This window comes from Salvelinus sp. IW2-2015, linkage group LG14 (genome assembly GCF_002910315.2).
Source record: "Salvelinus sp. IW2-2015 linkage group LG14, ASM291031v2, whole genome shotgun sequence".
Lineage (NCBI taxonomy): Eukaryota > Metazoa > Chordata > Actinopteri > Salmoniformes > Salmonidae > Salvelinus > Salvelinus sp. IW2-2015.
This window is the reverse complement of record NC_036854.1, coordinates 53,353,378-53,366,005: the sequence shown is the minus strand read 5'-3', so window position 1 is coordinate 53,366,005 and position 12,628 is coordinate 53,353,378. Positions and strand designations below refer to the sequence as shown.

General features: G+C 44.4%; 1 protein-coding gene across 3 annotated transcripts in view; it reads right to left on the bottom strand.

Annotated features, from left to right (window-relative positions):
• Nucleotides 1-12,628, bottom strand: part of LOC111973216 (transcriptional activator GLI3) — a 183,134-nt gene that overhangs the window by 15,491 nt on the left and 155,015 nt on the right. For all 3 annotated transcript variants that reach the window (XM_024000506.1, XM_070446741.1, XM_070446740.1), the window contains exons 8-9: nucleotides 1,422-1,641; nucleotides 177-290 (exon numbers count right to left, since the gene is read on the bottom strand). In XM_024000506.1, coding sequence (XP_023856274.1) covers nucleotides 177-290; nucleotides 1,422-1,641 — 334 coding nt within the window. The remainder of the gene's footprint in view (nucleotides 1-176; nucleotides 291-1,421; nucleotides 1,642-12,628) is intronic.

Below are 12,628 nucleotides of genomic sequence, written 5' to 3'. Positions count from 1 at the left end.
TGTGAACAGAATTGAACAGTACARGCACCACATCCTATTCTATTGCTGCCGACGCAGTAAACCATCTCGTCTTCTGATCTCATCTTTGAATACCATAACCATACCCCTTTTCTAATACTAGATAAGAATGTCTGTTCATTGGACTATACGATAAATGCTGGCRAAGTTAAATTTACCTGGCAACTTACTGCCCCTGAGTTGGGTAGCTCCTCATCCGGTTTGATCTTGGAGCGTTTGTGGTGCATGGGTTCCCCCGTGCTGCTCACCGCTGACTCACTGGTGGGTTTGGTCTGTGGGAACAACCACAATAAAATCACTTAGTTCAAACTTAATTCAACATACTATATGATAGAATGACCATAAAAGTTGAGCAGAAAATAAGATTGACATGCAGTTGTATGACGACATCCTGTATGATACTGTTCAAGGGATCTAGTTAATCCTACTACAAGGTAGCATAGTACAGCCTGTTATCTATTAATTCGAGGCCATTGAATAAGCCAATGATTCTATACAGCAGTTCCCTATCTGACCTCACCTTTGATAGACCTGACTCTGGCCTGACTGGTCCTGGCCTGAGAGCCAAATGGGAGTTCCCTGTTACAAGGCAGGTGAAAATAAAAATAAATGAACTAGGAAAGCTGAACTGGCCTGGAAAAACAGGAGAGATTCCTTGGCTCGGATCTGTGCTACTGGCCTTCTCAGAATGTTAACTTCGGGGAATCTGGAATGTAATTTCCCCTTTAACAGTGGGGCATCTTGACACTCGACCCACTGAGATCCTGCTCATAGACACAGTGAAACTGTCCTATTTGGACTAGAAATATGAAATCGGTAAGGTAGTATATGATTCTGGTAAGTTTCCTCAGAGCTGGAAAGAATTCTGTAATAGATTCAGAAGATACATCATACATAGTCCGTTCTCCACCTTGAATGAGAGATCTCATCCACCAACTACCTCATAGCTAGAAACAGCAGTGAGTGTGGATCTGTGTCATTAACATGCCACAAAGTAGCAAACTAAAATGYGAGCTTTAAATGCGAGCCCCCACATACAGTCGGAATGGAGAGACACTGTGGAATTCATCCATTCCCATTTTAATCCCTGTTTCCTCCTGTGTGATTAATGGTGTCAGTGGTGGGATCCTATGCTAACAAGTCCCTTGTTGTTTCTCATGTGGGAAAAAACGATGTTCAAAAACGACGTTCCCAGTCGAAAATAACACATCCAGGGGACCGTAACTCCCATGAGGCCAGAGCGCGGAGGGAAGCCTGCTTCTACTTGTCTCTAAGCCTTGTATCTGTTCAGACTACCACGGACGCGGCTAGCACGTGGCTAGCACATGGCAGTGCTATCTACCTCTTACCTGTGATGATGAATCGCAGAGGCTTCTGACGTGGAGGAGGGAGGAGTCTCTCACCTGTGAGGCGTCGTTAGAGATGACAGAGCGCTCTCTGGGTGTGAGGCCAGGAGGAGGAATGCCAGGGATGGGCCGCTGGGTGGTGAAGACCGGGGAGGGGTGGATGAGCGGCGGACTGTGGCCGAACCCAGAACCCACCATCCCCGTTTGCCGACCAAGCAGCTGCTGGTGCATCTGAAGTGCCACGGGGTTCGGAGGGTAGGCAAAACTCAATGCCGGACTGGAGAGAAACAATATCCCAATCAGTGTTGGGGTGAAACATAAAACATACAACAAGGTTTGGTGCAGACCCCCCCCCCCCCTTTTTTTCCTTCCATTATCAATATTTATAAAGTGAACAATTAATGTACCACTATCAAACTACATTCTGATGTATTTGAGCRGCAAATGCAATGGCAACGAGGCAAAATGAGGGACAATAAATTGTTCTGGCTAGCTCCTCATCTGACAGGAGATGTGATGCTCTGGTAACACTGCTTTTTATTTTATCTTTATTTAACTAGGCAAGTCGGTTAAGAACAAATTATTATTTACAATGACGGCCTACCCCAGCCAAACCCTAACAACGCTGGGCCAATTGTGCACCGGCCTATGGGACTCCCAATCACGGCCAGTTGTGATACAGCCTGGAATTAAACCAGGGTCTGTAGTGACGCACGCCTCTAGCACTGAGATGCAGTGCCTTAGACCTCTGCACCACTCGGGAGCCTACGGGGCCCAAGGCGAATCCCTGGCAATGAATGTTCAGATTGTTAGCACTGTGAATTCCTGCTGTGTCCCTTGCCAGGCCGTTTTTGTAAATAAGAATTTGTTCTTAATTGACCTGCCTGGTAAAAGAAAAGTAAAAGAAAAATGTAAGGTTATACTTAGTTGCAAAATTCTGGTAACTTTCCAAAAWTTTTCAGGATTTCCAGAAATCCCTGTTGGCGGATTCTCGGAATCAAAAGGGAGGGCAGTAAATCTGGGAAAATTTGGGGGAACCTTATGCAACCCTAGTGATATTAACGCATCGCTCCACTGTAAACACTCTATGACACTGACGATGACAGAAAGACTGGGTTCTGTCAGAAATAAAGCCCAATTATAACAAACCTTTATTATAGCAACAGTATAATCATGCCTATAACTTAGTATATAACTACAACAGTCACTTCACATTGCATTGTCTGCTTGCTAGCTCTCCCTTACTGTGAAAGAACTAGATCATGGACACCCTTCCTTTCTCATAGATYTACATTGAGGTGAGAGTGTTGATATCAAATCACATTGCATTTGTCACATGCGCTGAATACGACTGGTGTAGACTTTACCGTGAAATGCTTTCTTTCTTACAAGCCCTTCCCAACAATGCAACGTTTAAAAATAAAAATAGTAACACAATGTGCCAGTACCAGATCAATGTGCAAAGGTCGAAGGTATTTGAGGTAGATATGTACATGACGGCAGGGTAAAGTGACTAAGCATCAGGATTATAATAAGACTAAAATAAAGAACAGAGTAGCAGCAGCAAATGATGAGTGTAAAAGTGTGTGTGAGAGAGTGTGTGTGTAATGTGTATGTAGGTATGTGTGTTTGTGTTGTGTTGGTCTGCGTGTGTGTCTTATGTGTGTGGGTTTTGTGTGGGAGAGTCAATGTAGTGTGTGTGAGTGAGTGTGTATATGGTTTGTATGTATAGTCTAGTGAGTGTGTATATGGTTTGTATATATAGTCTAGTGAGTGTGTATATGGTTTGTGCGTGATTGGTATCGTCGAGTTAGCATTTGGAATGGCCAGGCGTCCCTAGCAGCGGAGACACCTGTAGCTACTAGGAAGCGCGCGACTACTTCGAGTGTGAGGGTGCTCCGTAGTCACGTACATTTGATCGTTTGCTGTGAGAGATGGTTGTCCACAGTATCTATCGGATCTGTGTAGTACTTTGCTGTCGATCTTGAAATATGCTCTCGAATCTCTCAACTGCTGGTCACGTACACAGGGGACTGTACATCTCCGTAATCCACTGTGACTTTGATTAGTACGCGTGTCCTAGGCAGAAGGATTAAGCCATACTGACACCAATGAGCCCATACTTAGCTTATCGTAGCAATGCCACCAGCCATACCTGCTCTGCTCTACTGTGATCAGATGGCTTATCCTGCTATCCCAGTAGTGTCTAGTTGTCTAGGCTGCCATGGCCAGGCGAAGACGCTCACAGTCAGATCATCTATCTCCGCATCTAGCGTCTTGTCATATATCTCGGACTCCAGAGGGTGATGCGTAGCCGACCTCTCCAAAACACGTCCAGTTGATGTCCCTCTCGTACGAGCACACCTTGCAGCTCTGTGCTCGTCTTGGTGCATAGCGTACGTCCGTTGTCACCGTGTTAACATCTCCTCTCACAGCAAGCAACTCAAATCTGGTGCAGTCCAGATGTGCGATGAGGCGCTGACTCACTTGCGGATGGTCCTACAGTACAGAAACCACACTAATATCATGTGATTAGCACATTGGTACGCCAACACTACAGATTCCTGACTCGTTAGCTATCTATTGTACCGCCTCTTTGTCAGCGGTACACAATTGATCATCACTGTAGAATCGTTAGCTCACATGTCTGTGGAGGACTCTGTGCAGTTTTGTCTCAGTTATGTTGAATTTGTTTACTGATTCATACAACATATTGTACACAGTTAAGTTGCTGAAAGACTCTAAACAGTTGAATCCGTTAGTGAGAGCGTGAGGTTGGACGTTCGATGTTTTTTGCTGAATTTGTCCTGAGATTTTGTGACAGATCATTGACACTGTATGATTGCACACAGGTGGACTTTAATTTAACTAATTGAATGTGAACTTCTGAAGGTAATTTTGGTTTTACAAGATCCTATTTAGGGCTAGCAAAGTGTGCATCCGCACCATTCGGTTTTTTGTTTTTTTTGTTTGAGTGAAGAAAGTAATACAAAAAGAACATGTCAGCTTCACCAATGTGTACTATTTGTAGTGTCCATTACAGAAATCCAAATAAAATCTATTGAAAGTTACAGGCTGTAATGCAGCAAATAGGAAAACCTCGTTTCAGCAATGCCGTGTTCCAACACGAGGACAGGAACAATTACACTTTAAAGCTCTTCCGTTTGTGATATATAGATTTAGGGAGAAAAAGGCATAAGGCGTGTAGTTCTAGATTTACATGCTATGTCTCATTAGCATCACTGTAGCTGTAGCACAGTAAGCAAATGTTCATGTACCTGCACATAAACATTCACATCAATGCTGATCTCTATTCGCGGCTCATTCAGATACAATCGCACCCTATATACAACCAATCAGATTCGTGATATATGGTGTCGTTACAATTTGTCCACCTCGTGTGTGAGTGCATAGTAAGATTCTTGGTACCAATAGTCTGCCCTGTTCAGCAGCTCACTTATGGTGAGTATTGTGAACGTCTCTGGAGTAGCGGTAATAGTTAGTCGGTGTATTGAGCTGCGTCGCTTCTGTATTAATTGCAGTCGCATTACATATCTGGAGCCTGTTTCTTCGCAAGTCAGAGTGTATATTGTCAGTTTTATATCTTACACCCTCTGTGCTTCCTGCGTCGTGGCGTGTGCGCCATTTAGCGTTTAGACGGATCGTTTTACTGTCACTGTTAGATTACAATGGCTGGTAGCCTGGAGAGTATGGAGACTGCTAACAGGGTGAGACCAGGGGGGTGTTACAGGGTTCTCTCGTAGGCAAAGTTGTGGGTTCTAAAAACCACTCGGTCTAGTGCAAAATATAAGTGACTCTCTTGACCTGCATTGGTGCCTGCATCCTAGTACGCATGTGTCGGAGGCATAAATGCGTTGAAGCCCTATAACTCGTGTGATTGTTAGTAGTGTTATTGCTAGTCTGCTCTAGTAGTGCGAGCTAGGATATATGTGTGGATATAGTCTCTGCCATCAGCTTTCGCTTTACCACTTATTAGTGCTTACAGATATAGCTCACGTTTCTCGAAGATGCTATAAATTCTAGACACAATGATCGATAGCTCAGGGAGGCCCTTTACGAAGAAGCCTGCGATCTGAATGTGTGCGAAGGAGATGGTATCGCATTGCAACTTAAGCGTGTGCTGTTAAGAGGTGGAAGATATGTAGCAATTTCCTTGTGTCTGTGTCTTCCTCCTGTGAAGGACTGTCGAGAGATGGCGCAGTTGATCGTTTTCCGATGAGGCCCTAGCTTCGACCCTGTGTGGGTTTTTAGGAGTTTTTGGATACAAGCTATGTCCGAGCTGTACAAGGCATCCATAGGCGATATTTAATAATATTAACTGTCCAGCTCCAGTTTTATGTCCCACCTACAGATCTGGGGCATCACTCTACTACATCTGTGGCCTCGTCTCTAGTGATGACATTGCATGCACTGTATGAGACGCTAGACTAGCGTCTCGACGCGTACGGCTGCGTGCTCGTGTATTAGATCTATGTAGTGACATTTTAGAGTGGTACTCGCTAGTAGGTGCATACGTGTGTATCATCGCTGGTTATTCGCGTGAGTGTCGTGCACGCGACCCACGCCTAATTTGAACAGTACAGGCACCAATCCTATTCTACTCTGTTGCCGATCGTCACGTCATCACTCATACCTCTCTCCGTTCTCTCCTTGATGCTTCGGACTCGTATTGTTATATCACATTATATGGCCTGTACACGCATTTTCTACTATAAAACATAACTCCCAGGAGGCCCTAGCTAGTTGGATTGGATCTAGTTCTTGCGACTCTATTCGCATACACCCACTCCTCGCGTCTCCAAGTTCATCCCTCTCTTACCTACGTGCTCCATGTACGTGAGGCCTGAGAGTTCCTCACCGAGTGCGCGTCGAGTCGGTTTGTTCTATGAGGAGTCCATTGTAGGATGCATGTGGTCGTCGCCCTGTTTTGCTCACCGGAGCTGGCTCGCTGGTGGCGTCTTGGTCTGTTCGGATTAGAGTCAACCCAGCGGAGATAGAAAGTCTTACTTAATGTTTCCAAATGCGTTGTGAACCTGTAATACATCGCTCATACGTGATGTGAGACATGCATAGTAAGAAGTTGTAGTGCGTCGTAACGAACTGAGGATTGATATAGCATTAGCAACTAGCTGTCTGACTTTTCATACCTAGTGATCATAACATGTCTCTCAAGGATCTAGTGTGCCATCCTACTACACATGTGTTTATTGCGCGATGAGTGACTCAGCACTAGTGTTGTGCTGAGACTGTTATTAGCTATGCGTAGTGCCATGTATGTGCTAGTGTGGGCGGTATACTGATCATTCGCTCTCTGATAGTGCTGAGCACCTGCAGCCTTGACTCAGCCCTGCTACTTCCCGCGTCTGAACGTAGATCATCTGGCCTGCATAGACGCGAAGATAGGGAGTGTCCTGTTTAGGCGGAGTTGTCAGTGTGATTGAGGCAACATGAAGAACATAAGGATTGAAACCAATGTAGAGGGGTGTTCCTCCTCCCTCCTCTCTCCCTTGCTAGAGACAGCCTAACTTCGTTCCTGCCGAAACAACAGACGTGACGTGCTATGCCATCGGACTGTTCTGCTACACTAGGCACTTACTACAAGACATGCTTCCAACTCTACGGGGCACATACTAGCACATCGTAACATACTATCCCACATCGTAACAGATGGCACGACACTCTTGACACCTCACAGACACACACTAGCAGCATACACATGCCTCATAGCAACACACGATCACACACAACACTGCTCCTATTATCGAGACCTAAGAACACTTACTGCAAACTCACACGAGCATCACACAGCCGATAAGCGATACTACATACAGCATATCTGGATACAGTTCTTACCTCTGAAGTGTCTCGGAAAGTAGAATTCATTGTGAAAGCCCTAGATACAGGCATATAATTGTTACATCAGGCAACGAAGTTCCAGTGCTTCTCACATCTCTCAATATAATAGAGAAGATCATCGAGTCCTAGGGGAGCGACTAACATGGCACTAGCTAGGTGACAACAGGCGGACTGATGTAAGCGTTTGTCTGTGTCTACTTGCCCATCGACATACACACAGAGATAAGCAACAGCTCCGACATTTATGTTGCTTACGCTTCTATCATACTCTGATGCACCGAAGCACCGCTCATTCGATGTTCAGTTCGACAATGGCAGAGAGCCGATAACTTGCCTCTGCCTACCGTCCCTTTTATCTCCCTCTTTTCTCATCCTTCTGCTTTCTCTCACCTCCTGTTCCTGACTTGAGTATCCGTGTCGAGTGGCTTGACGTCTCCGGAATGCTCGAATATAGCAACTAAAGCATTGCTTCAACTACTGTATCAGTTCGTTTTTCTCATTTGTGTGTGGTATAGAGAAGAATCGAGTAGTAGAGCCTTTGTATAATTGGAATCTGTCTATTTTTTCATAAGCTACTTTTCCAGTCTCTCAACATTGACTGCGCATCTGTGTGGATCGATAACAGTACACCATCTCTATTAGGTTCAGAGTCAGATACTGGATGTGTCGCGGACAATGCACTGCATTTCATTACTTGATCTCATAAGTCCGCTCTCTGCTGATCCTCGTCGAGACACCTACCCATGATCTCTGCATGCTGCTAGTCGTAAGCACGTGATGGCCATTGCGACATGTCGTCTCTCTCAGTAGTTTCAATATTTGTCTACTCTTTGTCTATGACACTGACGATGTATTGTTGATGCATTGATTGCTATCTGACGATTGGAAAGGAGTGTTTGTGAGGGAAGATGTCGATCACGCTCGATCTACATATGCGCTCCGCTCTCGAGATGTAGTCTATGGATTCTCGGGTGTACTCTCTAAGCTATGCGGTGACATGTGGGGCTATGAAGAGCAGGCTCAAAATCTGCACAGGTGATGGGACAGCTAGAGGTGGATGCACGAACCGTGATAGGACTGTGACTCGAACAGCGAGACGTGTGTGTGTGTGAATAGCTAGCGTTAGACGAACCAGTACCCTACTACTCTTTCATCCCGTTCTAGGTTCGTATCAGAGCAGCTGTCTGCGGTGTGACTCATCCTGTATGCTGTCGGCCTTATCTAGATGTCGTTTCGTGATGGCGTAGGAACTCAAATCTCAATGCCTCGACTCGCTGTCCTTATACATTCACAGGCTTCAGGTTCCCAGCCCAGGCTGACGGCAATGCCAAGTCCGATCACTCTCCTGTGCCCGGTCGCATCTCCAATAACACTAGTCGAGTAGCGCAACGCGCTTTTTGAGTGCTGCAGCCTCACCCTCCCCCTCCCTCTCTCTCTGTCTCCTCATCCTCACATATAACTCACATCGATTCTCTCACAAGCTCTCGCATCCAACTCATCGGATGCCTACGGACTCACACATCTCACGGTGGCACATTTCACTGAATGTGGACTCCTTGTTCGCAAATGCTCTCTACATGAGCTATGTAATTTGCAAATAATACTGATTTTGGTTAGATGTAGATATCCTCTCTCATGTTCTCCTTCTTCTCATCTGAACAGCTTGCATGATATTGTGATGCTCTTAGGTAATCTATTCCTAGACTATGTGCGATTATCTTGTATCAGTTATATTTAATGCGATGATAGTGAATACGAGTCATAGACACAAAATCATTTACTTTACACATGAACGCGCTCCTTACACTCGCCAACAACTCACGCCTAACACGATTCTCAGCTGAGGCGATAGTATGGTGCCACCGCGCTATTGGGCTCCCTAAGGGACCTGCGAGAGGCCTCGCGCGACGTATGATGGCTACAGCGCTGTGTTTATAATAGTTAGAACGCTTGTGCGTGTACTCTCGCGACAGACGGCTCAGCGAGGGTGGAGGATGCTAGATTGCCTGGCTGTAGAGTGCGCGCTGCACACACCTCAGTAGACCGTATCGGAGGTCTCAAGTGCGAATCCGCTGCCACATTGTACGTGATTGTTCACGATTGTCTCTGCAGCTCTCGCGAAACCTTTCTCGGTGGGCTCGTGTCGTCCTTGCCGCACTCTGTATTCTTGTAAATAAGAATTTGTTCTTAATTGTCCCTCCTGGTTAAAAGAGGCAGGACATGTTCATACAACCACACACAACCTCCAACAAGGTTCATACCTCTACCACCTTCGTCATACAACATATTCCGTAACACGTTTCCAAGAGTTAGTTCAAAGGATCTATACCGAAGAAGATAGTACACCTAGTATAGAGCAGGGAGTTCCGTACGTAATCCCCAATGAGCTGCGTGCAGCTCAAATCTGCTGGATCAAGATCTGATGTGTAGAGGACCATCATAGTCATACACATCAGTCATGTCATCTGAGCTGGCCACCGCAATCGCCTGCCACATTGTTAAGACACTCATGACATGCACGATGCCTCCACGCACACAGACTCGGCCGTTTCCACTCCAACCGCCCTCCCTCTCCAAACCCCTCCCTTCTCCCCCTCTCAGCCTCTCTCTCACTCGCCCTCATCACACTCTCCCCCCCTATTTGTACGGGACATTGAGTTGCAACAGTCTACTCAGACTCTGGCATGATGTGCTGCCCCCAAATTGCTAGCGGTTCTTCTCCTCCTTTACGTGTCGCCATAATGATACTATGCCACTTCGGATGGACGCCCTGGCTCTCATATCTCTCATAGATCTCACGATCATGAGTAGTTGGAGCAGGTCGTTGATTGATATCACATGCACATTCGACATTGTGTCGAGCAATAGCGTGAATGACAGGACTGGTTAGAGCGGTTCTACCAGTCCTGGCATGCGTTGTCTGTTATTTTAAAGCCCTTCCCAACAATGCAACGTTTAAAAATAAAAATAGTAACACAATGTGGCCAGTACCAGAATCAATGTGCACAAGGATCGAAGGTTATTTGAGGTAGATATGTGTACATGACGGCAGAGGTTAAAGTGACTAAGCATCGTAGGATTATCATAATGACTAAAATTAAAGAACAGAAGTAGTGCAGCAGCAAATGGATGAGTGTAAAAAGTGTGTGTGAAGAGAGTGTGTGTTAATGTGTATGTAGCTGGATGCTGTAGATTTGGTATGTCGTTGATCTGCGTGCTAGTCGTCACCTATACTTTTGAGTCGTGATGGGTTTCGCCTCGGCGGAGCAGCAATTGCTCAGTGTGGTGATGTGAGTGTGTTATGGTTTAGTATAGCTATAGTTAGTGAGTAGCTGATATACATTCGCGCTATATCATCACTCATCATATGATATGTCTAGTGTGAATGAGCCAGTCGCTCATTATCGGTCTCATACGTAATTCATCATTACTACGTAGTGAGACTGTGTATATAGGGTGAGTCCGACTTACTATCGCCTATGTATATACCACAGCCCTCACGTCTGCAACGGTATATTTACTGAGTTATCGTTGCCATATACGATCTCACTCACTAGACTATATATACACTACCATATATCACGATGCGTGTGATCACTGGTTCTGTTTATTTATATAGATCATCCACCCTTCAACTTCTTTAGTGTGTAGTATCATGGTTTGTTTATAATAGTATACTCACTTCAGCTGCTATACAGTTACTTCCTACTATGAGGAACTTTGCTACATGCTACCTAGTTCTAAGTGAGTGTTACAGCTATCATTCAGCTTTAAGTGACTATGTATAGTCATTACACGAGCGCTCGTACTATAGGCTTTGTAACACTCTAGTAGTATTACGTCTAATGTGAGATGTGTTACATCAGCTTAATTGATATATAATAGCGATCTACATGAGTGTCTAGCTAAACGTTTATAGGTTATGTTACATCAACATCCTCCTAGTCGAGTGATTGATACACACTTTCAATACTGAGGATGTTTTATTGTATGACTAATAGTCCCCTATATGACAAGTGCTGTCACTAGAGTGGGTTATCGTTAATATACTTAATAACGCTACCAACGTCCGAGTCGTTATGTACTAGCACGTAGGTGACGTGTATTTTAATTCACATGTCCTACAGTGAGTGTGTATTTATGAGCTTACTACTCCACTTTAATAGGTCTAACGTGTAGTAAGTTTTTGTATATGGTTTATTATATTATGTCTAGTTTGAGATCGTGTAACATACGGCGTTGTTAAGCACATTCACTATAACGATCTATTGTGGTGTGACTAGTTCAGACCAGATATCAGTACACGAGCCTTACTGGTATAAAATTTCATCCTACTCACCAGCACCAGCTTTTGATGCTTCATACATCATACCGTACTAAAGTGACTATTATATACACACCACCGTGTGTTATACACTCATGGATATTCACCTAGTATAATAGTAGCGTTCTATAGCAGTACTAGTGTGTGCCCGACTTACTACTCATGGATACACACCTATATCACTGACCACTAAGTAGACTATTTTGATACGGGGTACGATGTCACCTATAGCTGTTATCACTCTTACTAAGTCATTCCTTGTTTAATGGACAGCACCCTGTGTTAGCTATATCAACTAGTTCACTAGACTGAAGTATGTAGATACTCGACACCCTACGCACACCATTCAATAGACCTATTCGCTCTCGGTCTTTATATTGAGGTTGTTGTGTTACATAACTTGCTTCTAGTAGCCACATCCACGTAGAGTGCCGTTTATTATCACACCCTATACACACTCACATAGGACTATATAATGACGAAGGACCATTATACAACACTCACTAGAACTGCTTGATATATACAACTATACATATAAGTTCTAGTATTACTAGCAACTCACTAACTATAATGATGTTACTGATCATACTACCAGCGTATAACACATCGAAGGTGGACGTTTATGGGTATATCAACAGTACTAACGTGCACGCTATCGTCACATAGGGCTCATGTGTTAGACTAATAATATGAAAAGATCTGTAGAGTGTGTACTAGCGGTGTGGTATATATATGCTCTAGTGAGGGTGTATAGGGTGTTGTATATATAGTCTAGTGAGTTGGGTGTGTATATATAAGTCTAGTGAGTGTGTTATATGGTGTTGTATATATAGTCATAGGTGATCGGGTGATTATATCGTGAGTGTGTATGGTCGTATATATAGTTAGTGAGTGTGTATATGGTTTGTATATATAGTCTAGTGAGTGTTATAGGGTGTGTATATAAGTCTAGTGAGTGTGTATAGGGTGTGTATATAAAGTCTAGTGAGTGTGTATAGGTTTGTATATATAGTCTAGTGAGTGTGGGTAGGGTGTTATATATTAGCTAGTGGTGTGTAATAGC